The following is a 24,916-nucleotide window of genomic DNA, read 5'->3' on the forward strand; positions in this document are numbered from 1 at the left end:
AGAACAAGGAAGTAGTTATTCAGAGAGGTTTAGTCAATGGATCAACGTCACACAGTGAATAAGAGATAGTCAGGACCAGTAACTTTGACAATTTCCTTGATACTTGGAAGGAAGAGGAGGACTTGCTTCAAACTGGCTGCCTTCAATCTTAGACTGGAAACTCCTGGAGGGCCGAGTGTCTCTGGAGGCAGGGCTGCCTCTCTGGAACCAGTATGAACTGCTCCGTGGATAACTGGCTTCGGAGGAATAACAGGAAAGAAGGGAGACTGAGCTGAGGAGGGGGCCGGGGTCTTGCCCCGCAGAGGCCGGCGGTGGGGCTTCCCAGACACCCTGCCTTCCCAGCTCCTCCAGAGGCAGCCCTTCGCAGCCTCCATGCACAGAAGGAGTTAACTTTGGGCTTAACTTCTTGAAAGCACCTGAAACTTTTATTCCTTGATCTTTCCTGCTCCCTTTCTTTGCAAAGTCTTCCTGATCTTCACGCAGGTCCTTCCAGGTCCCTCCTCCTTACTCTCACCTCCTGGACTCCAAAACAGTTTGATTGCCAGGGTGGGTCAATGGTTAACACTCCACCAGCTTTATATAAGCTTGCCCTGGCTGGCCGCCTACCTGCTGCATCGTTCCTCCAGCTCCCTAGATCCCAGAGGCAGTGGCTTGAGCAACCCCCGTAGGTCCACACGATGGCCACCTGCTGGCAGGGCCTGTGGGCCTACCGCTCCTACCTGATTGTGCTACTCCTGCCCATTCTACTGCTGCCCCTGCCCATCCTCATCCCCACCAAGGTAAGCACTTGGGATTTGGCTCCAAAGGAGCGGGGGAAGGACAAGGGAGGACAGTCTGGATGAGGGCTGGGCATCCTTAGGACCAGCACAGTTTTCTCATCCCTCCATATCCTGGAAAGGAGGCTATGACCTCCTGGTCCTCCTGAGACTGGGGGTTAAGAGGTCGGTCACAGGGGGCTTTTGCTTGGCACCCAGGAGCAGCAGCCCAGTGTGAATTGCTTAGATGCATTAGAAATCTATGGCCTTGGGAGATAGGAAGCCAGTTCCATAGAGGGGGTGCAGGTGGAGGCAGCTGGGGTCATCAGCCTAACTGTGTGCTCACCCAGCCCTATGGGTTAGTATGGCATGAGCAGGGCTGACTGCCAGAGAGGAGTGGAAAGGGAGTAGGAGGAAGCTGGCTTCGTTTAAGCAGTTTGTGCTTTTAAGAGTGTAAACAGAATGAGGAAGAGCTCACTTTTGATCCCAAGGGCTAAGTCAGCTGAGGGAGAGGGGTGGGAATTGGACATCGGGACCCAGCCAGTGGGTACAACAGACACCATACCGTGGATGGAGGGAGAGGTGCCACAGCCTCCTGTCTCCCTCCACCAAGCAGCAGGAGCCATAGCTCTGGCTCCCATTTATTGGAGCCCCCACCCTATGCCCTGTACTGTGCACCCAGTAACCCCTCCTCTCATCTTTCCCCTTCCCCTGAAAGACCCATCCTCTCATCTTAAGAGGCAAGACTGACTGTCCCATTTTACAGATGGGAAAAGTGAGGTGAAGTCACTTACCCAAATCCCAAGGCAGATTCTGGTTTCATGGAGCTTGGTTATTATACACTTTTGTAAGCAAAAGAACATAAAATTATGGGGCCTTGGGAAGGGTCAGTTCAGGAGGAGGGTCTTGAAGCTCAGGCTTCGACATACAAATCCCTCTGGCAGGTCATACGGAGAGTGGCAAGGCCGGGGGTGTGGTCTAGCTCCAAAGCTCTATCTTCTTTCTCCCCTGCTGCGGCCTCCTGAAGGCTGAGACTGAATGCTGGCCTGGCCCCACCCCTATAGCCCCAGGACTGTCCATTGAGCCATTTCTTCTGTCACAGATAGGGAAATTGAGGCAGGCTTTTTGTCCATGCCATCCCAAAGGGGTGAGAGATTGGGGATGTAGTGGCATAGCTCCTGAGCCTCTGACACTTGGTAAGTGACAAGGCCTGGCTGATCTTTAAGAGGCCCCTCATCTCTGGCCAAAGCCAGTGACAGCTCTGTGTTGGGGACCCATCAGATGGGTTTTCAGACAGGTCGGGCCAAATGTGCCAACAGCAGGAGGAATGGACAGACAGGGACAATCATTCCCACTTTCCTCCTCAAGAAAGCACAGCCCAGAAAGATTCAGGAACTTGCCCAAGGTCACACAGGAAAGCCTGAGTCAGAAGGAGAAGCGGGCCTCCCAGCGGGAATGATAGGTGTCAGGAGCCCCTGTTTGCTCTGTGTCGCACCCAGCCCTGCTGCCTGCTTTGGCCTCACAGATGCTGCCGGCCCTGTCCTGCCTCCAGTATGGAGTCCAGCCCTTCCACTGAGGCCCTGGAAACCGGCTCCTCTCAAGGACTTTGCTCCCATAATCATCCCCTCTCCAGCCTCATTCATTTTTTCCTCTCCTCCTAATCTCTCCCATCAGCACACAAAACGTGCTGCAATCTCTCTCACGGAATAAACAAACCCACATTCCCTTCACAGAGGCTTGCTTTCTCTGTCTTTTTCAGGATGGAAGGCCTTAAAATCTGTCTGCATGATCTTTCCTTAAGACAGCTCCAGGGGTGCCTGGTGGCTCAGTGGTTAAGCATCTGCTTTGGGCTCAGGTCATGATCCTGGGTTCCTGGGATCGAGTCCCGCATCAGGTTCCCTGCAGCGAGCTCACTTCTCCCTCTCCCTATGTCTCTGCTTCTCTCTGTGTGTCTCTAATAAATGAATAAAACCTTAAAAAAAAAAAAAAAAAAAAAAAAAAAGACAGCTCCAGTCTCCAAGATGCTTTACCTTCCAGCCCCAACTTCACCTCCTGGCTACTCTCTCCCCTGGCCACTTTTCCTGGCCCCCTCTCTGTCCCCACTCTCTTCCTAGATGACCTTCTGCTGTCTCCATGCTGACCACTCCCCAATCTTAACCCCAGCCCTAACCTCTAAACCCTAGTATTACCAAACTAGTACTGGACACTTGCTCCTGAATCTTCTCTTTATAAATAACACATGCTTCTACACTTGCACATCCAAAACAGAACGCTGCTTGCTCATCTTTTCCAGCTGGCTCTTCCTGCCATCTTACCAAGATGTGGCTCAGCTTTCTACTTCTGAGACATTCCTTTAAAAGAAAAAAAAATTTTTTTTATTTTTAAGTAATCTCTACACTCAACATGGGGCTGGAACTCACAACCCCGAGATCAAGAATTGCAGGCTCTACGCACTGAGCCAGCCAGGCGCCTCTAGAGACATTCCTGATTCCTCTTTATCCTTCATTTCCGTGTGCACCAGTGGATCCAGCTGACTCAACATCTACAAAACACTCTCAATGGAACTGCTTGCCACTGCCTCCTAAGTGGGTCTAGGCTACCATCATTTCTCTCCTCTTCCTGTCCCTCCCCAGACCATTCTTCACCCAATCAATACCTCGTGGAAGCCCTTACACAGGCTTCTCATCAAACTTGAAATTAAACCCAAACCTCTTAGGGTAGCCAGGAGTCACCAGGGCTCTACCCCGGGAGACGCCACAGTCTCTAAAGCCTCATATCCTACTTCTCTCTCATCCACTCTTTCCAGCCTCACCAGCTTTTTCTCTGTACTCCTCAAATTGCTCATCTCTCTGTCCAGAATGTTCTTTCCCAGATGACTGCTTCTCATTTCTTAGGCTTCAGCCTAAATCCACCTCCTCATAAAAAGCGTTCTCTGACCTCTGCCAGTCATCTGGCATTTGTCTAATACAAAACACTGTTGCTGTATTGAAAGGTCTTTCACTCTCTGAAATGATGTATTTGTTTAGTTTCTATTTATTCTCTGACTCCCTACACTAGAATGTAGGCTTCATGAAGGTGGAGACTTTGTCTTTTTCCCGCAGAATCTCTGGTACCTGGCACATAGTAGGTGCTCAACAAACATCTGTTGAATGAATGCATGCACGTGGACAAAGAGGACCCTGTGTTGAGTCCCAGCTGTCTGTAGTGAACCCCCACGTTTACCTCCATGCCCCCAGCTCCTGAAATGGGAAGGGAGAGCCCCAGACAGGGCTCAGACTGAGCATTGGATATTTTTTATGTGCTAGTTCTTGTGCCAAGCACTTCAAAGTACTAACCCATTTATTTCTCACAATAACCTCTGAGTTACTGTGAGAGCACTACTATTATCTCATTTTACAGACATATAAATTGAGGCCCAGAGTAGTAAAGTAATTTGTCTAAAGTCCCAGCTAGAGAAAGACGAAGTCCAAATTGGAACCTGGCCTTGGGGTCTCTGCTCAAGGCTGTCCAGGTGCATTCCAGGGTTGTGACCCCATTGTGAGTCACCTCTTGAGCCATCTACCCTCACATCCATCCAGGCATCAGCTGGTCCTCCCACTGTGGTGAGGTCAGAGATGTCTCTTGAGCTCCTGCTCTGTGCTAGGGAGTCACTGAAAAGGAGCACATGGTTCTGTGTGTTTACACAGAGGTAGAGCCAGAAGGCTGAGGAGCTCAGAGGAGGGAGGAAATTCTTCCAACTGAGTCAGGGGAGACTCCAAAGCAGGTAGCGTTTGAGTTGGGCCTTGAAGGCTGAATGAGATGCCAATAGTCAGAGACATCCGTAGATGACAGGCTGGGTGAAGGCAAAGGAGCAACAGTGTAAGAGCTGGAATTATAGGGTGCATTCCAGGAATAGCAACAGAATCCTTGAAATGCTCTGGTGGTCCCAGGGGATGAGGGACAGTAGGGCCTGAGGGCTCTTCACTGCTTCCCCAATTCTGCAACCAGACAGCAAAGAAGCACTATCAGTGTGCTCCAAACCTTACACTCATTCATTCATTCACCCACGTGCTCACCCATCAGGGAACACGTACTATGTCAAAGGGGCTGTTCAGGTGCAGGGGGGCAGGGCTGGAAAGAAGCATATGCTGGGAAAACCGTATGGCAGCCTGTGACTATGGCTTAGGGACAGGCTGCTCTAGATGGGGTAGTCAGGGAAGGCTTCCCAGAGTAATGATATTTACCCTAGGACCTGAATGGCAAGTAAGAGGCAGCCAAGCACAGTTCTGGGCTTAAGAGTTGTCTAGGCAGCACACGCAGTGCAAAGGCCCAAGGCCAGGAATGAATTTGGCAAGGTGCAGGCTTAAATGAGGCCAGCGTGGCATGGGGAACCGAGTGAAGAAAAGGTGGGATAAATTCAGTTAGAGAGACAGGGGGAGGTCAGCCCATGCTGTCAGCCCTGCAAAGCCAGGGGAAGGAGTGAAGATTTTTAGGATCAAAAATGCAAGTGTTCCCTCACCCCACCATCCCCATCCCAACCCCAGGACCTGATGGGACCATCTGTAAAAACAGTCTCCTAGCAGCACAATGTTTGCCAGGACAGAGCTTAGCTAAAATCCATATTGTATTTACAGAATTTCTTAATCTGAGTCAGCTGCACTCCTAGAATATAAGAACCATACATTGTATACCTTCTTTAAAATCTGTGTAATGAAAATACCCTGACCCAAAGCTATTCCTGAACCCCAGAGACGGAACAGGACTCAGATGATTCACTGTGTTCAGCATGAAGACTGAACATGGAATCTGGACTTCAGTTCTGGGGTCCACCTCCATCTTTTGAGACTTCCTGGCTCTTGGTCAAGAAGGCAGAGTCCAGGGAACAACACAGGGATATTAAATTCAGAGAGAGGGACACCTGGGTGGCTCAGTGGTTAAGTGTCTGGCTTCAGTTCAGGGCGTGATACTGGAGTCCCGGGATCGAGTCCCACATCGGGATCCCTGCATGGAGCCTGCTTCTCCCTCTGCCTATGTCTCTGCCTCTCTCTCTCTGTGTGTCTCTTATGAATAAATAAATAAAATATTTAAAATAAATAAATAAATCTTTAAAAAATAAAAAATAAAGTCAGAGAGATGTAGGTCCAAATCTACTCTACAGTGTGTACAGCTGTGTGACCTCACCAACCCTCTCCTCTCTAAGGGGCTGCATGAAGATAAAATAAGAGAACCTGTGTGCATAGAGCCCTGGTGCCCAGGGCTCGGTATGCAGTGGTTCCCTGCGCCCTCTGCCTCTCGTCTGAATTCCTAGCCCCTGGAAAACACAACTAGCCCCGGCACTGCCTGGACACCTGACTTCTTTTCCAGAGATGACTTCCGTTCATATGAGCTATTGCCCTGACCAGGAGGCCTCAGTATCCCCATTTGTGAATCAGGAAGGTGAGGTGCAGCCGGTCCCCCTCACGAGAGCAGCGAGGTATAGCCCCTAAGTGTCGCCACCACCTGGAGACAGGTTTTCTGGCCTCTAGGGGGCCTGGGAGTAGGATGTGAAGGACCCAGCCTCCAGGGCCAGGGGGAATCCCTGGAGGAGAGAGAAGTTTCCCCAGTTTGGACTTTGTTCTCAAATGATCAAATTATGTCCATGCCTGTCAGCACCTGCTAGGGGAAGGTCAGGAATGGGAAAGCAATCCCAAGCACCTGGCTGGCTCAGTCAGTAGAAGATGAGATTCTTGATCTCAGGGTTGTGAATTCAAGCAACCTGTTGGCTGTGGAGCCTACGTAAGAAAAAAAAATGAAAAAGGAACCTATGCAGGGGTGCCTGGGTAGCTCAGTTGGTGAAGCAACTGCCTTTGGCTCAGGTCATGATCCTGGCGTCCTGGGATGGAGCCTGACTCAGGCTCCCTATTCAGCGGGAAGCCTGCTTCTCACTCTCCCTCTTCCAGTCCCCCTGCTTGTGCTCATTCTCTCTCTCTCTCTCTCACTCTCTCTTTCTCTCTCTCTCTCTTTCGAATAAATAGGGAATGAGAAAGCAGTAGAATCTTCAACAGTCCAGTTTCCTGGATAGAACCCAGCAGCAAAGCCTGGTCTGTTGTAGGGATTGAACCCAAAGAGTGTGAAAATGCTTTGCTCATAGTCACTGCTGCCTGTTTTGCCCTTCAGGAGACACAGACAGACCTGGCCCCGGCCCAAACTGTGAGTTCAGGACTCTTCCCCAGACATCTGTCTTCTCTGACACTCAGAAACCCATTGTTTCCCTTTGGCCTCTAAGTACAGAAGATGATACAACAAATTCATTCAGGTTATGGTGCAGAAATAAACAAAGGATCTCCTGAAAGAGATCAGGCAAAGCATAGGAAGGGAGTCAGCCACCACCACTTGATTTTAGCAGAGCCTCAAAGGTGGGCGGAGGTCGGAATGCTCTGGAGCCTGAAAGGGGAGGCTTCAGGTGCGCCCTGGCTGGAGGCTGTTGCCAGGGGGGCTGGAGGGGCTCCGAGAAGACGGCCATCCCGAGTGGTTGGTGAGGGATACATATTTGGCTTTCATTGGTCTAGAGTTAGAAGTGGGGGTAGAGAGAGGGGGCAAAAATGAGGAAAGCTGGCAGTCATTGAGCAAATCCAGACTGGGCCAAATGCTGTAGAGGTTGTGGTTTTGCTACCCAGACTGGTTCCTGCAGAGACTATAGAAAATATTTTTATACATGGACTGGCCATTGCTCCCTTTGCATATTCAGTCTTCTGAAAAGATTAGGTATTTAGGAGCCTATTATTCCTGGAAAGAATATCACACACCCCAGCCTACTTTGCACCTCCTTCCCCAAGTCCCTTCAGCCCGCCTCCTCTCTTTATGGTCCCTACCATCTAGACACCCAGGGCAGGCACCTGGCGGTGTTCTCCCACTCCTCCTATCCAAGCCATCAGCCGTCACCCAAACCCTGTCTTCTCCTAACATCTCTGGAGTCTGTCCTTCCTTCTCTACTACCATGACCTGCTCTGAGCCCCTGACATCCGCCCATTGGACACGCAGCACGACCTCGTAGGGTCTTCTGGGGCCTCCCGACCTCCCATCTCCTGTCTTCCAATTCACTGGCTACAGTGTAGCAGGTGTAAGCTCCCTATTTCACGTTTATTTTTATTTTTTTTTAATTTTTATTTATTTATGATAGTCACACAGAGAGAGAGAGAGAGAGAGAGAGAGAGAGGCGGATACATAGGCAGAGGGAGAAGCAGGCTCCATGCACCGGGAGCCTGATGTGGGATTTGATCCCGGGTCTCCAGGATCACACCCTGGGCCAAAGGCAGGCGCTAAACCGCTGCGCCACCCAGGGATCCCTATTTTCATGTTTAGATGAAGTATTTGTTTAATTACATGGCACACTCACATTGTATGAAATTTGACAGTATGAAAGAGTGAAATGGAGGGGTCCTCCTCCCACCCTCCACCCTCATGCCCGTCCAGAGGGCAGTCTCATGGGCCAGCATGGTGGATATCCTCCAGAGCAGGGACTCTTCATCCTTGGGAATTTGTGGGGAAAATTCAGGAGATCTGTGAACTTGGATGGAAAAAACCCTATATTTTATCATCAACAACCTCTAAGAAAATTTAGTACTTCCTAACTAAGAAAATTTAGTACTTCCTTCTGTTATGAATGTAGATAACAAGCCACAATAGCATTAACCATATCTTTGGCTTTGCCACCAATAAAAATCACAGATATTATCACATTCATTAGTGCTGTTGCAGGTACCTTGAAATACTGTTTGTGTTCATCATGACTGCAATTACAGTAACCATTAGCCAGTGAAGTTCTTACTAGCTAAGAAGGAGTAACATATATCATTATCTCGCCTATTTTTCATATTTTAACAACTGCATATTAATATAGTTTCCTTTATAATTCTATGTATTTTTCTATGTATTTAAAAACATTATTCTAAGGAGTTGGAAGGCCTTATCAGGCTGCCAAGGGACCCTGGTACAGAAACCCTGAATCAGAGATTTTTCCCATGTACATACAAACACTCGTGCACATATTTTTAAAAATCACATAGGTGGGACATCTGGGTGGCTCAGTGGTTGAGAATCTGCCTTCGGCTCAGGGCGTGATCCCAGAGTCCCAGGATCGAGTCCCATATCGGACTCCTTGCATGGAGCCCGCTTCTCCTGTCTTTGCCTCTCTCTCTGCCTCTCTCTGTGTATCTCATGAATAAATAAAATCTTATAAGTAAGTAAATAAAATCACATAGGATAAGGGGCACCTGGGTGGTTCAGTCAGTTAAGGTCTGACTCTTGGTTTCAGCTCAGGTCATGATCTCAGTGTTGTGAGATGGAGGCCTAGGTTGGCTCCACACTCAGTAGGGAGTCTGCTCCTCCCTCTTCCTCTGCTTGTGCTCTCTCACTCACTCTTTTTCTCTCTCAAATAAATAAATAAAGTCTTTTTAAAAATCCCATAGAGTAGTAGCATTAATGTAACCTTACTGTTATCACTCTCTCTAAAAATCCTTTAGGGGCCTCACTTTTCACTACTGTCTTCCAGATAAAGTTCTAGATCTCCACCAGGGAAGACAAGGTCTTTTCCAAGCATTACACCCCTCCAAGAATGTATCAAAAAGATCCCTTATGCTTCTTTCTGTTCCCTCTCTATTCACTCCCTTACCTCAACACCTTTTGCCCACCCACCCATCAAACTCCTATTCATTCCTCAGCACCTATTGAGGGTCCCCTCTGGAAGTCGTCCTCAGCCTAGGCAGATGGAGGCTCAGCGAAGGGCTTCTTCTCCTGTGGGGTCCCACTCTGGCCTCACCTTTGCCATGGTTCTTGGCAGGCTGCCACCCAGTATCTCACCTCATTCCCAGAGCCAGTAGTGCTCACCGCCAGCAGCATCTCTACTTACCAGGGCATAGGGGCAGTGGGAAGGACTCACTGTGTGCCAAGCCATCCCCCACCCCTAGGTTAACCTTCAATCACCAGAAGGAATAAGTCATGATACCTCTGAGACTACAGACATATTTGAGCCATGGGCTGCTCCGTGCCTGTCATGCGTAAAGGCCATGATGCCCGCAGGTCATACACCTTGCCCACACCCTGGGTCCAGAGTCTGCCCAAGAGTCTCTGGCACTTTCGTCTCCACATATGCCTTGTGAATCCACCCTGGTTCCCCAGGAGCCCAGGAGCACGTTCGTCTCCCAACACCAACCCTACCATCTGCTCACTGCCATCCTCTGTCCTTTATGACATATTCACATCCTTTATCCTTATAACAACCCAGGGAGGCAGGTGTTTCTTTCATTCCCACTTGTAGATAAGAAAACTACAAAAATGAGATAAATGTGTGTACAGCTGGAAATGATCACTATTGCTGACAAGAAATAGTCTGAGAGAGATGAAGTAACTTTCTCAAGGACACAGCCATAAAGCCAGGCCTGGGCACATAGATTTTCTGACCTCTGACCTTTGTTTCCTATTACAAAAGAAGCAAGCTGCCAACTTCAGGCTTTGGAAACCCTCTGAGCATCTATCTCTTCTGTCCACTGCTGGCTTTGCAGGGTAGCCTGCCCACCATGACCCTAGGGGCCAGCCTACATGGGGGCACTCAGAGTCCCAAAGGGCCGGAGCTGGGCCTGACTCATGTCTATATCCCTAGTGCCTAGTGCTCTCTCATTCATGTATTCAGAGTGTCACCTCCATAAAGATACCTGATGGGATGGGCCGAAACAGACTTGAGCCTAGCTCCCTAGAGAGTACAGTATGATGAAAAAGTTGATGTTCACCAAGAAATCCATGAAACACAGTGTTTAATGATAGCGTATGATGAGTGCTATGCAGAAGAGGTACAGGGGTTTTGAAATGGGGAATATAACCAAGCCTGGAACCCATGAAGGATTCACTGAAAAGGGAATCCTTGAGTTGAGTAGACATCAACTGGGTGAAGTGGGAAGAGAGGAAATTATGAGCAAAGGCCCTGTGGCTGGGAGGAGGCTGGTGTATTTGAGGAACTGGAAGAGGGCTAGTGTGGCTGGAGCAGAGAGCAAGGAGAGGCTTGAATCAGCCTCGAACTTCTCCTGAGAGCAATGGGATCCTCTGAAGGGATTTGATCTGTTTTGAGGTGAGTGCGTCCGTCCGTGTTGGAGGATTGAGGTGGATTAAATAGATTTGTGACTCAAGATCACTTTGCCTGCAGCAAGAAGAGATTTCAGGGACAAGAGAGGAAGAGAGGTGAATGAGGAGGTGTTATAGAGGTCTTGGTGACAGATGCTGGGGCTTGGACGAGGCGGGTGACTGAGAACTGGAGAGAAGTCAATGGGGGTATTTGAGGCACAGAACGAACAGGACTGCAGACCTGGAGTGGAGAGACTATTTGTCGAATGAGTGCCTGATGAACAGTTCAGAGGCCCAGGGCTTGCTCCCAAGGGGCTCCCCATAGCAGGGACTTCCTGGGGGTTGAATTCAATGGGCGTCCAAACAAGATGCTTCCTGGGTGTGTCACAAGTGGGGAGAGGAGGATTTCTCATCCAGGCCAGCACCAGCCAAAGAGCCAGGGCTCAGGCATGGAGGTGAAGAGACTCTCTCTGTCCTCAGAAGCCCATAAATGGATACTGAGGAGAAGAGCCAAATCTGTCAGAGATGGGGAACACTTCCCTTGCCGGCCTGGGCAAGGGGGAGGCAGTGACAGAGGGAGAAAGAAGCACTGGCTGCCAGGAAAAAACTCATTCTTGCTGTTATCTGAGCTCCAGGAGGGCCACCGCAGACAGCAGTGCAGGCAATGCATATGAGGTTGGTGTGTGCAGTTGTGCAGTGCCAGCAGCCCAGAGGATCGGCCAGTGGCCAGAGCATAAGCCCACATGGTCCCATACCATATAAGCTGCCAGTTGAGCCTGGCCAGCCCAGGTCCCTTCCCTGCCCCCTCCCCCCCAGCCCCCGCAGTGGCAGTAGGGAGAAACACTGCCCCCTGGAGATATGAGGAGGAAATGAGAGAGAACATAGGTCAGGCACCCACCAAACTATGCATGCCTGACCTCTCTGTCTATTCCTCGCTCTGACTCACGCTGCCTTGCTCAGGCCTTGTAGAGACCCCTGCTCCCACTCAGAGAGAAATTTCACTTGGAGATGGACCTAGAAGCTTAGAAAGTTCCCAAGGTGATTCGGGGAAGCCACAATAGTTAGTGCTAGATCATTTTTTTCTTTCCCTTCACCTTAGGGCAGGGATATAACTGGAGCCCAAAGGTGCAAGAGCACTTGGCCGTGAGGGCCCCAAACAGACCGGGCTGGGCCACTCGCTGCTGACAAAACCCAAAGGCAGAGAGAGGTGGTGGTGAAACAAGAAAAGGATTTATTTCAGTGAGGCCAGCACTGGGAAGACAGGGGATGAGTATCTCGAGGACTGTTTCCAAAGTGCTGAGAATATGTCCAGGTTTATATAAGAAAGAGTGGGCCACAGGAAAGGTCTTGCAGGTAGGCAGGAAAGGTAAGGTTAATAACCATCTTGGGGTCAATCACGAAGGTTCTTGTGGCTGTCAGGGCAGTCCCTATTGCTTGGGGGAGTAGTTACGGTTCCCATCACGAGATGCTTTTTGGGCATCTTTTGCCTGAGATGATAAATAAGCTGGAAAGTGGCACAGTTGGTTGATCATCTGATTCTGTTTCAGCTCAGGTCATGGAATCAAGCCCTGCACTGAGCCACCCATTGAGCTCCACGCTCAGCACAGAGTCTGCTTGGGATTCTCTCTCCCTCTGCCTCTGTCCCTGCCCTCCACCCATGTGCTCATTCTCTCTCTCAATAAATAAATAATTTTTTTTAAAAAAAGGAAGAACTTAATCAATTTGACTTAATCAAATTAGAATGTACAGACTGAGGTCAAAATGGAGGTAGCTGAAAATCTCATTCAGGGATTTTTTTTTTTCTTTAAGATTTATTTATTTATTCTAGAGAGAGAGAGCACAAGAGGAAGGGGCAAGGTGAAAGGGACACTACGTGGAGCCCAACCTGGGGCTCAATCTCAGGACCATGAGATCACGACCTGAGCCAAAACCAAGAGTCGGATGCCTAACCAACTGTGTCACCCAGGTGCCCCTCGTTTGGGGACTCTAACTCATTTCTGAGCTATGAAGCTTCTGCCTGTCTGGTGAAGACTATGGGCCCTTCTCAAAATAGTGCTTTAAAATGCACAAAATAGGGCAGCCGGGGTGGCTCAGCAGTTTAGCACCGCCTTCAGCCCAGTGCATGATCCTGGAGACCCGGGATCGAGTCCCACGTCAGGCTCCCTGCATGGAGCCTGCTTCTCCCTCTGCCTGTGTCTCTGCCTCTCTCTCTCTGTGTCTCTCATGACTAAACAAATAAAATCTTTAAAAAATAAATAAATAAAATGCACAAAATAAAATGTATGGGATTACAAAAGAAACCAGTTACTTTGAAATACAGTAATAAAAATTTGAAAAAGCAAATTACCATTGGGAATTATAGGTGATTATGAATGAATTAAATAAGATCTAGTGTTGGTATAACTACCATAATTTCAAAACTAGGGATGGATAGAGACAATACTTCGAGATACATTTTGAGATAACGGCAACAACTGATCTGTGCACGTATCTGATGGCTGACAGTCACCATCAAGGGCCTTGGGACTAGGGATGCATGGGTGGCTCAGCAGTGGAGCGTCTGCCTTCAGCTCAGGTTGTGATCCCGGGATCCCGGGATCGAGTCCCACATCGGGCTCCTTGCAGGGCGCCTCCTTCTCCTTCTGTCTATGTGTCTGCCTGTTTCTCTCTGTGTATCTCATGAATAAATAAAAATCTTTAAAAGGGGGGGAGGGCTTGGGACCAAATCACCTGTAGTACCATTAGCAGCAGCATGGCTTTGTTGCCTATGTTTAGACCCTTAGATGTTAGCACAGAGATGAAACAGTCTTCCCTCAAATTCCTTGGAATTCCACGCCCCAGTTAAGAACCCTATGACCCAGGAAGAACAGGTCAGCAAGTTATGCTAGAACGGGACAGGACTGCCCAGAAGGGGAGGCTGGAGACACAGGGCCAGGGCCATCAGGGCCACGGGAGGCTCCTGGATTGGACTTTGAAACTGGTTTTGGGTTTGATCCAAAGACAGACAGACGACGAGGAGGAGAGGGACTCAGGAAAGTTGTAGAGGGGTAGGGGAGCCATCGATGGCACATGCACCAGAGCTCACAGGGGAATTTCAATTATTACCAGCTCTCTCTGGAACACAGGAATGGGGTCTCAGAAGGGAAGGAACTCACCCCGAGCTTGGTGGCAGGAAGTGGCAGGCCCCAGGGAAGACAGTCATGTGTGAATTCTGAGCCTTGGCCCATCTCCATGCACCCCACAAGTCACAGCGTACCTGAGGCTGGAGGACACCCCACAACTGTGAGGGATGGAGCTCAGGGGAGAGAGAGAAAGCTGAAGCTCAAAAACCAAATGGCCTGGCTTCTTCACTTGCTAACATGTGCCGCTGAGACATTCACTTCATTTGTTTGTGCCTTTGTTTCTGCATCTGCGGAATGGGAACAGTGGTCATTACCTTGGGACAATCACCTGAAGCATGAAGGGCCCAAAGCCTGGCACGGATTAGCCCTCGGGACACTTCTGCTATCCTTAGCAGTGCTTTCTCCTTGAATCAGCAGTGACCATGCACCCCGGCCCCCTCCTTGTCTCTGACCCAAGAATTCCAGGGGAGTTGTGGGGGGAGGGGCAATGCCAGGGTCCAGAGCCGCTGGCCTGCCCTTAGTCCCCGGGGAGGATGAATAACTGGGCCGGCAGTACTTGCAGGTGAGGAAGCTGTGGAGAACAGCAGCTTCAGCAGAACCAGCCTCCCGCTGAGGGGAAGGAGGGGTGGGTCTCTGGGCGAAGGTCAAGGTGGCCCCACCCCCAGGGCCCAAGAGTTCTCATCCAGGGTGAGAAGGGGTGGTGGAAGTTTCACGATGAGAAGGTGAGCCTGGCATCAGGCTGACCTGGCTCTACAGCGGGGCTGCACAGGCTGCATGCTGTTCCACTTCAGGGGTGCCCTTCCCCTAGAAGACCTGGGAAACGCCCTCAGAGCTCTGCAGTCTAGAGGCTTTGCCTGTGTTCCATCCTGGCTCTGACACACCCCAGTTCTGTGACCTTGAGCAAGCCACTTAGCCTCTCCAAGCTCATCTAGAACCTGGAACACACCCACCTGAAAACACCCAGCTCCTAAAAGCTAATGATTCTCCTACCCTCTCCTTCCGGTGGCCCCGTGACACAGGAGGCTGACTCTCTGACTTCCATTTCTGCTCCAGGTCCCCTCCTAGACTCGAGGACCCTGCAAAAGAAAGGAGAGCTTCTGGCACCCAGACTTGAAAGACTAGGACTCAGGGTTTACTCCCCAATTCCCTGCCCAACTTGGGGCTGGGGAGGAACCTTTCACATATTCTGTAAATGTGTATGGAAGCTCCTGGAACTGTGTGATGCAGTGGTCATGCCAGGCTTGCTGGGAAGGAGATCTCCCACTATTCCAAAACTTCCCAGTGGTTCATTCATTCAGGGATTTGCCTTGAAGCCTGCAGGGTCCTGAGCTCCAAGCACCCAGATGCTGTGCTTGGAGTGACTGACTCTGTCCTCATGAAGCTCACCTTCTAAGAGGGGAAACGAACGATAATAACATTGCCATATGGATTCTTGCAGGCTCTGACAAAGCCAGGGAAGGCCAGGGTGCCGTTCAGGAGTCCATACTGGCCACACCCCAGTCTCATCTAGATGAGCCCCCATCTCATCTAGGGGATCCTCACTTTGGCCCCCTGCAGTCTCCTCGGGCTGAGTGGGGCCTGATACCCGACTCTAGACTCTCCGGTCCCTCCAGTGTGGCTGGATTATAACGTTTGGCCTCCCAAGCTCAAAGACAAGGCGATGAGTACCTTGCTTTGTTTTTTATTTCCGTTTTGCGGTGAGACCTTGGACTTAAAAATCAAAGACTGTGAGTTTCACAGGCTGTCCCTACACTGTTACAAATGGCCTGTTTTCTCTGGGGGCAGGAGGTGACATGACTCTGGAACACCAGGCCTACCCTTCCAACAGCTCTGCTACTCCCCTCCCACCCACAGGAAGCCTACTGTGCCTACTCCATCATCCTCATGGCACTCTTCTGGTGCACCGAGGCTCTGCCTCTGCCTGTCACTGCCCTCTTCCCCATCATCCTGTACCCCATGATGGGCATAATGGATGCCTCTGAGGTAAGCCTCCCCTTTCACAAGAGGAATGGCTTCTCCTATGGAGGGAGTTTGCCCTAAAACACTGGTGATGGAGGAAGTCTCATCACAGGGCAGAGCACACAGAAGAGGAGTCCTTGCCTCTGCTTAACAGGTCAGGGAGCACTAAGTGAGGAGTCAGCTAGAAGAGGACCGGGGAGGGGGTGGGTGAGGGTGCATTCTAGAAATGCTGAGTGCATGGTTGGTGTTGAGAGGTCATTCAAAGTGGAACAGGTGTAAGCCAGGGAGGTAGAAAGGCCTGGTGACCCAAGAAAAGGGGCCTTGAAAGTCAGCTAAGGAACTTGTATTCCCCTGGGTCAATGGCTTTGAGACATGAGCGTGCATGTTTCAGGATCACCTGCAGGGCTGGCTGAAACACAGACGGCTCAGCCCTACCCCCAGAGTTTCTGATGCCATAGATCTGGGGCAGGGCCTGAGCATTTCGTTACTAGCAAGTTCCAGGTCGGAGATGATGCCAGCTTATGGACCACACTTTGTGAACCACTGCTGTAGTTTCTAGAACCTGCGCTAAATTCTCTCCCAGTCAATGGCTTGCAACATGACTGGAATCAGGCTAGATTATCTCCCACTCATTCCTGAGGGGAGAAAGAAGGAGTTTGGCAGGCAGAGAGGGACCTGGTTAATTTTAAATGGAACATAATCCAAAGACCATTTCCACTTGATTCTGAGAGCCCAGGAGACCAACCTGTGTTTGTGGGAATGTCACTGACTGTAGCCTTATAAGCCCAGGGACATGGGGGAGACCCCTTTCTGCCTCTTAGCTGTCCCTGCCTGCCAGGTCTGCATCGAATACTTTAAGGACAGCAACATCCTGTTCGTCGGGGGGCTGCTGATGGCCATTGCCGTGGAGCACTGGAATCTGCACAAACGCATTGCTCTCCGTGTGCTCCTCATCATTGGGGTGCGGCCTGCCCTGTGAGTTCCCACAAACCGGACCAGAGAACCTGGAACGGGTGGTGTGCTGGGGATCTGGTCCCTGAAGGGATGCCAGAACACCAACCAGTGTGTCCATCTGTCTGTCCCTAGACTGCTTTTGGGCTTCATGTTGGTCACAGCCTTCCTGTCCATGTGGATTAGCAACACAGCCACCACAGCCATGATGGTGCCCATCGCACATGCCGTTCTGGAGCAGCTCCACAATACAAGCAAGGATGTAGAGGAGGGCAGCGACAACCCCACCTTTGAACTCCAAGAAGGGAGTCCCCAGAAGGACGTGACCAAACTTGGTGAGAAAGATGAAGCCCGCCCCTGCCCTGCCCCAACCCCCAACTCCTGGGGAGGGTCTGAAGTGATGTCCATGACCAGGGGTGGTCATCTTGGAGCCTTCGGGGAAACAGAGGGGAGGCACGTGGTGACCAACTTGTCCTGGTTTGTCCAAGGCTGTCTCTAGTTTTATTTTTTTTTTTTTTTTTTTTTTTTTTTTTTTTTTTTTTTTTTTTTTTTTTTTTTTTTTTTTTTTTTTTTTTTGTCTCTAGTTTTAAAATGAAAAGTCCAGGCAGCCCCGGTGGCGCAGTGGTTTAGCGCTGCCTGCAGCCGGGGGTATGATCCTGGAGACCCGGGATCGAGTCCCACGGCAGGCTTCCTGCATGGAGCCTGCTTCTCCCTCTGCCTGTGTCTCTGCATCTCTCGCTCTCTCTGAATGAATAAATAAATAAATCTTTAAAAATAAATAAATAAAATAAAATAAAATAAAATAAAATAAAATAAAATAAAATAAAGTAAAATGAAAAGTCCCAGGCACCTGGGTGGCTCAGTGGCCGGGTGTCTGCCTTTGGCTCAGGTTGTGATCCCGGGGTCCTGGGATCAAGTCCTGCATCAGGCTCCCCACAGCGAGCCTGCTTCTCTCTCTGCCTCTCTCTGTGTGTCTGACATGAATAAATAAAATCTTTTAAAAAAAAAAAAAAGAAAGAAAAGAAAAGAAAAAATAAAATAAAATAAAATAAAATGAAAAGTCCCGTGTTCTGAGAATCCCTCGAATGCCCGGCAAAACAAGATGCTGGGTCACCTGGGGAGGCAGAAAGCTGGAGTCTGGGTGTGCTGTAAGGGATGCAGCCACTGCACACCCTCTGCTGCCCTCACCCCTAGCCCAGATGGAGGCTGCTCACTGCCAAGGCACCCTCAGAGGCTGTGGAACTCCAGCCATGCTCCCTGGAAGTGGTCCTGTGGGCACCCTCCACCTGAGCTCTCCTTTTTCCCAGATAACGGGCAGGCCCACCCTGCCCTGCCTGCTTCTTCAGAGTCAACGGTGTGGCAGAAGAGGGAGCAGCTCCGCTTTAGCCAGGGCATGAGCCTGTGCGTGTGCTACTCGGCCAGCATCGGGGGCATCGCCACACTCACTGGCACTACACCTAACCTGGTGCTGCAAGGCCAGGTCAACGCGTGAGTGCCTGGGGGCAGAGGCTGGGGGAGGGGGTCTGCACTCTCACTGGGAGGTGGACTGGGCTGGATGGCCACCAGGCAACTACATGCAACAGCCCAGCCCTCATCTCCCTTCAGGCTCTTCCCCCAAAATGGCAACGTGGTGAACTTTGCCTCCTGGTTTGGCTTTGCCTTCCCCACCATGGCCATCTTGCTGCTGCTCTCCTGGCTGTGGCTGCAGATCCTCTTCCTGGGGTTCAAGTAAGTGGTGGAGGACGTGAGAGAAGCCCAGGGGCTTGCCCTTACCCTCTGGGAGGTTCCAGTTGAGTAAGCAGGGAGCCACTGCGGGAGAGGATATCATCACCGTCCTCTTGAGGCCTCTCCCTCGTTAGGTCTCTTGTGCCCGTGGCCCCCCATTTGAGGGATTTACTGGGTGGAGAGTATTAGCAGAGGGCAAACTGAGGTTCCAAGAGTGGGATACAACCATATTTGTCAATGCTCACATTGCAAACTGGGCCTCCTGATGCCAGGCCAGATCCATTCCATCATGCTCCACGGTCCTCTGGTAAATGCTTAAGGAGCACACACAGTGAGCATGGTCAGTTACAGAAGCATTTGTTGTGCTCTTACTGTGCATCTGGCCCTGTACCAGGCACTGAGGATCCTAGAGAATGTGAGGCATGGGCTCTGTCCTTGGAGTGCACCTTCTAATGGGCGACGGTCAGGTGGAGGCCGCGTCAGAGGAAAGCCCGGGTGCCGTGGAGATCCCAGAAGGCCCCCGGAGGACATGATGCCTGAGCTGAATCTTGTAGAACTCAGCCAGGTAGAGAACAGAGTAAAGGCATTCCAGGGAGCAGGAACAGCTTATCCAAAGGTGCAGAGGCACGAAAGAGCATGTGTGTGGGGAAAGTAGTTCTGTTGGTTGAAACGTAAAGAGCTTGTGTGCCACATAAAGGGCTTGGACCTAGTCCTCGAGGTCAAGAGTAGTAAATAGGTTTTCTTCTTGCTTCCAACCCTGGATTGCTGATAGTGACTAGAGGTCTGAGTTGAAAGATCTTGTGAGCCCTTGCTAGAGGCTAAGTTGGGATTGAGTCTGGAATTGACTGGTGATGTCTACTACCAGGACAGGCTGAGATCAGTGATAAGAGTGGAATTGTGGTAGGAGTTCTCTGCCCCTTCCTGCCCACGTGGGGGCAGGGGTGGAGATGGAAGGGGGGACACTGAAAGTTTTTTAAGTATTGTTGCTGTACTTTGGAAAACTCTTTGGGTGGGTGCAAGGCAGCTGGATCAAGGCTGGTGGCTGGTACAAGGCTAGGTGGTAGTCAAAGGGACCTGCATGTGCAAGGCACCATGGGAGATTCAAAGATGTGTGAGATATGGTCTTTGTCATTGAGGAACTCAAAGTCCATCAGAGGAGTTGAGATTTGCCCCAGTGAAAAGTTAAAAGTCAACCTAAGTTAAGCAAGGGGTATGCGGAAGCGGGTGACAGTCTCCTGTGCCTCTAAGAATGATGTGGGTGGGGCTTGGGCAGGCAGGGGATGCCCAGAAGCAGGTAGGAGAGGGAGGGGAGGATTTCCTGAAAGGTTCCTGGAGGAGGGGGGTGGTGAGTTGGGACCAGAAGGAGTCGTGGGGTCCAGGCCTCTAGGTCCTCCTCGCTCTGGGCGAGGGAGGGCTTAACACAAGAGAATCTCTTGGGGGAGAGGGGGTCAATCCAGAGAAGGCTGCCCCTGGAGCCCCAGCCTTGCCTCTGCTGAATAAGGATATGACCCCTTGAAAGTCTTCTGCTCTTCTTCCAGAACCTTGGGGGGGGAGGGTGCAGGGCCAGGGCCTTCATGTGGCAGCCTTGAGTGGCCTTGGGATATCACTGGTGCTGAGAGGCACTTGCTCCCCTGCCTGGTGTGGGGCCCTCAGAAGCTGCCCCACCCCTCTGCCAATAGCTTCCGGAAGAACTTCGGCTTTGGGGGACAGGCGAAGGAAAGAGAGCAGGCAGCCTTCCACGTCATCCAAACAGAACACAAGCGACTGGGCCCCATGACCTTCGCAGAAAAGGCTGTCTCTGTCCTCTTTATCATCTTGGTGGTGCTATGGTTCACCCGGGAGCCAGGCTTTTTCCTTGGCTGGGGCAACCTGGCTTTTCCCGACAAGGATGGAAACAGGTGAGCATTCTTGGGGAAAGGGGGAATACTTCTGGGGCTCGCCTGGCTAACGGAGGAGGGACATGAGCAGGGCCCTGGTACTGCACAGGAGGTAACACAGTGGGGAGGACTTGCTGGGAGAGCTTGGCACCTCTGGGGTGGGGGGGGTGGGGAGGCTCCTCTCCACTGCCCTTCCACCCTATGACCCAAGCAGCCCTAAGTCACTAAGCCTGCCCTCCTCGCCCTGCCCGCAGCATGGCATCCGATGGGACAGTGGCCATCTTCATTGGAATAATTCTGTTCTTGGTGCCCTCCAAGATCCCAGGGCTGACTCAGGATCCAAGTAAGAACCCGGACTGGGACAGGGAAGGGCCTCTGGGCAGCTCCTGCCTTCCAGCATGGAATGTGCCTTCAACCACACTTGACAGGAATAATAAAAACCCAGAGAGGTTGAGAGGACTTGCCAAGGGTTCAGGGACCCAGGGACCAAGTAAGGATGCTACAGAACTGGGGGCCCCTCTCTCACATGTGTTAAGCTCTGATAGAGACCCGTAGAGAGACCCAAGTGGAGGGGAGGAAAAACCTGGTAGCTCTTGGTGACCCATCCTCCTCTGCTTGGGAAACAGACAAACCAGGGAGGCTGAAGGCCCCTCCTGCCCTCCTCAACTGGAAGACTGTGAATGAGAAGATGCCCTGGAATATTGTGCTCCTGCTGGGTGGTGGCTTTGCCCTGGCCAAGGGCAGCGAGGTGAGAAACCCCTGCCCCCTCCCCAGCCTGTTGGAGGGACACCCTATGGCAAGGAAAGAGGCCCCCTGCTTCTATCCCACACAGGGGATCCCCACTTAGGAGCCTCCTGATGGGGACGCCTGAGTGGCTCAGTGATTGAGCATCTGCCTTTGGCTCAGGTCATGATCCTGGGATCCTGCTTCTCCCTCTGCCTGTGTCTCCGCCTCTCTCTCTCTCTCTCTCTCTCTCTCTCTCTCTGTGTGTGTCTCTTATGAATAAATAAGTAAAATCTTTAAAAACAATTTTTTAAAAGGCGCCTCCTGGTGGGCAGAGCCTTTGCAGCAGCTGGAGAGACAGGTTAGTGCCCCATCTAAGGGAGGGAGGACACAAGCCATAAGGACCTCTGCGTGTTAGGGTTCTCAAAGCCAAAGGGAAGGCAGGCTTCTCTGGTGGGCAAGGACTGTTTTCAGTGACCACTCCACCTCACCCCACTCCACCCGCCTCACCCTCAGCCAGATGGAGACTGCAATAGCTTTAGCACCAGGGAGTAGCTAGTATGGGGTGGATGAGTTGGCCCGCCGAGGCCACCAGGAGGCGCCATGGTCACACCCAGCCAGGCTATGGGGACCAGGGCATCATTCCCCAGAGGTTCCATCCAAGAGGGAAATCCCTGAATCTGCCTGCGAGCCTCATCCACTGTCCAGATAGGAAGCAGCTTCCCTGGGTCAGGGATCAGTGCCAGGGACTCCTGGATCTGAAGCTAGTTCATCATCAAGTATTCACTGACTGTGCCAAGCACTGTGCCTGGTGCTGGGTGGGCAGCTTTATATGAGATAAAGTCCCGGCGCCCTGGGACTCACAGTCCGGCATTACACATGTGGATGGAGAAAGACCTTGGAACCCTCATGACCCTGTGGACTGTCCCCCATCTCCTGTCGGCCTCTTCCCCAGCCTCTACCAAGCACCCTTCCCCCTTCTCTCTCCTGGCCAATCTGCTGGGTTGGAGGAGGCAGGGAGAGGGCAAAGGATGGCCAAGGAGCTCCCAAGAGTGGTCGGGAGAACAGGAGTAAATGGAGTTAAAGTCTTTACTCCCACCAAGCCCCAGGCTTCTGAAGAAGGCCCTTTGGCCCCATCTCCTAGCCTCTCATCTGACTTCTCATCACACCCAAATGTGCTTCAAAATCATTAGAGGGGCCTCTTGGTTCTGGCTGGATCTCATCTTCTTTCCCAAGCAGACCTGATGCTGAAGACTCTAGAGAGGTATAGGCTGGAGCAGGACCCTCCCAGAGCCCCAGCAGGGAACCCTGGAGCCCTAGGAACCCCAACCTCTCACACACTATCTTCCTCTACCTACAGAAATCAGGACTGTCTGAGTGGCTGGGGGACAAGCTGACCCCACTACAGAATGTGCCATCTCCCGCCATTGCCTTCATCCTCTGCCTCCTGATTGCTACTTTCACTGAGTGTACCAGCAATGTGGCCACCACCACACTTTTCCTGCCCATTCTGGCCTCCATGGTGAGCTGGTCCTGCAGACACACTTCCAGGCAGCCCACCTGCCCACTCCATGCAGGGGCCCCGCCTGCAGCCCATCTGCACCCCCTCTCACTTCTGGGAGAAGACCCCTAGCTTCCACCCTTCCCCAGACTCTTCAGCGCCTTAGGCCCCAAGGCCCTCTCACCCCTGACTCAATCCATCCCTGGTGATGTCACCCCTTGAGTATCCTGAGGGCCTCATCGGTGGCCTCACCCACCTCCCTGGACCAGCCCCCGTTCTGGTCAGTCCTGAGGTGACAGGTTGAAATTATTCCCTGGAGCGTCCCCAGCCCCTTCCTCCCCTGGCGCGCGTTCCCGCAGCCTTTGATGACACCCTGGAGCCCCTTTGAGATCCGTTTTATGGGCCCCTCCCCTCACCACGCCCTGCTGGTCAGGGCTGCACCCTCATCCCCTCCAGAGAGGTCAAGGGGCCCTTCCCGGGTCACCCAGTGCCTTCTGGCAGAAGTGGTGGGTTCGTGGCCAGAGTGTATGTTGTTGGAGGGGAAGTTGTCCTCTAGAGAGGGGGAGTGGGAGAATTGGGGGGCATGTCTTCCTCTCTGGGCTGGGGACTGAGATCAGTTCTGCCCGCTGTCTCCCCATTCAGGCTCAGGCCATCTGTCTCCACCCTCTGTATGTCATGCTTCCCTGCACGCTGGCCGCCTCCTTGGCCTTCATGCTGCCTGTGGCCACCCCACCCAATGCCATCGTTTTCTCTTTTGGGGGCCTCAAAGTGTCTGATATGGTGAGTAGCAGTGGGGCTTGAATGCTTCAGTGCCCCTCCTTGCTCCATCCTTCGTTTCTGGTGGCCCACAGAGTAGCTTCGAGCCACTGAGGCTCTCAGAGTTAAGAATGAACCCTGTTGGGGGCGAGGGGTACAGTGGAAGAGGTGATCACACTGTGATCCCCAGTGGGAGCGTCTTCAGACCCTGCCAACACCAGGCCACGTGAGAGAGAAGGGAGTGGGTAAGGAATTTAGGGAAGGCTCCAAGGCACTAGGCACCCACCACCAGGGAGGTGGACTCAGGGGGAACAAAGCCTGAGGCCCTGAGAGCTCACTAGGGCTCTCATCCCCTTAGTGCTGGGATGAAAAGCCAGGGGCGGGGGCACTGCCCAGTGCTGCAGGTCAGACCGTGGGAAGACTTCTCAGGGAGAGTTTTGCTAGTAAGAGAGCTCCTGAGTGCTGGTGAACCCCTAAAGGGTAGGTTCTGGCCCAGCTCTGCCACTGGTCACTCAAACTAGCTCTCCTTATACCAGGCCCGGACAGGATTCCTGCTCAACATCATTGGGGTGCTAGTCATCACGCTGGCCATCAACAGCTGGAGCTTCCCCATCTTCAACCTGCACACTTTCCCCTCCTGGGCTTACTCCAACACCACAACCAACTGCATGGCCATCCAGACGAACATCACCACGACACCTAGCCCCTAGACCAGCGCATGATCTGGCCAAGACCAGGAAGACTCACCTGTTCGTATCCCTTTGAGCCAGGAGGGGACACCCAGGCTTCAAGCCAAACATTGAGAGAAAGGAACCTATATATAGAACCTTGTATGTGTGTCTGTAAGGAGTGTGCTCAATCCTGCATTTCTGAGATGTGTGTGTGTGTGTGTGCGCGCGCGTGTGTGTGTGTGTGGCGTGTCATGTAGCTTGAGGATGCCTGAGAGGGTGTTTCTTGTGTGTGCACATGCTCCTCAGTGTGTGTGCTTGGCAGTGGACATATGTGAGTTCACAGACCATACAACATGCCCCCTCTAGCACTCCGGGTCCTTGTCTCCCCAGCTTGGTGGCTGACCAGACCCCTTTGCACTGTATTTATTGAAACTCGGGGTTGGGTAGCCCGGGGAGCAGGGCCTATGAGGAGTTGCTGGTGGGACCAGCCCAGCTACTGAAGTCTCCCCAGCTTCTCAGGTTTGAGGGGAGAGATAGAATATTAGCCACATTAAACGATTTTTAAGTAGAGTCTCGGCTGGTTTTTCATGGCACTTTCCAGGGCAGGTCCACAATATGGTTCAGACCCCAGGTCGGGGAATATGATGGGAGGGGACTTGGCCTCTGTCCTGTATGGTGACCCCCTTGGCACCTCTCCCACCCAAGGGAGAAGGTAATGGCCAGGAACCCCCGCCAAGGCCGATTGGAGTGGGCGCAGCCACCCAGGAAAGCAGCACTGACATCACCGGCCCCAGCTAATTGGGAG

General features: G+C 51.8%; 1 protein-coding gene across 1 annotated transcript; it reads left to right on the plus strand.

The window, feature by feature from the left end:
- Window positions 1-677: 677 nt before the first annotated feature.
- On the plus strand, window positions 678-24,681 carry SLC13A2 (solute carrier family 13 member 2). The gene is made up of 12 exons (XM_038548233.1): window positions 678-779; window positions 15,803-15,931; window positions 16,746-16,882; window positions 16,994-17,193; window positions 18,166-18,346; window positions 18,464-18,586; window positions 20,263-20,481; window positions 20,715-20,803; window positions 21,087-21,208; window positions 22,544-22,705; window positions 23,327-23,464; window positions 23,977-24,681. Exons 1-12 carry the CDS (start codon window positions 678-680, stop codon window positions 24,148-24,150), a joined length of 1,776 nt encoding a protein of 591 aa, XP_038404161.1. The 3' UTR covers window positions 24,151-24,681.
- The last annotated feature ends 235 nt before the right edge of the window (window positions 24,682-24,916 follow it).

This window comes from Canis lupus, chromosome 9 (assembly GCF_011100685.1).
Source record: "Canis lupus familiaris isolate Mischka breed German Shepherd chromosome 9, alternate assembly UU_Cfam_GSD_1.0, whole genome shotgun sequence".
NCBI lineage: Eukaryota > Metazoa > Chordata > Mammalia > Carnivora > Canidae > Canis > Canis lupus.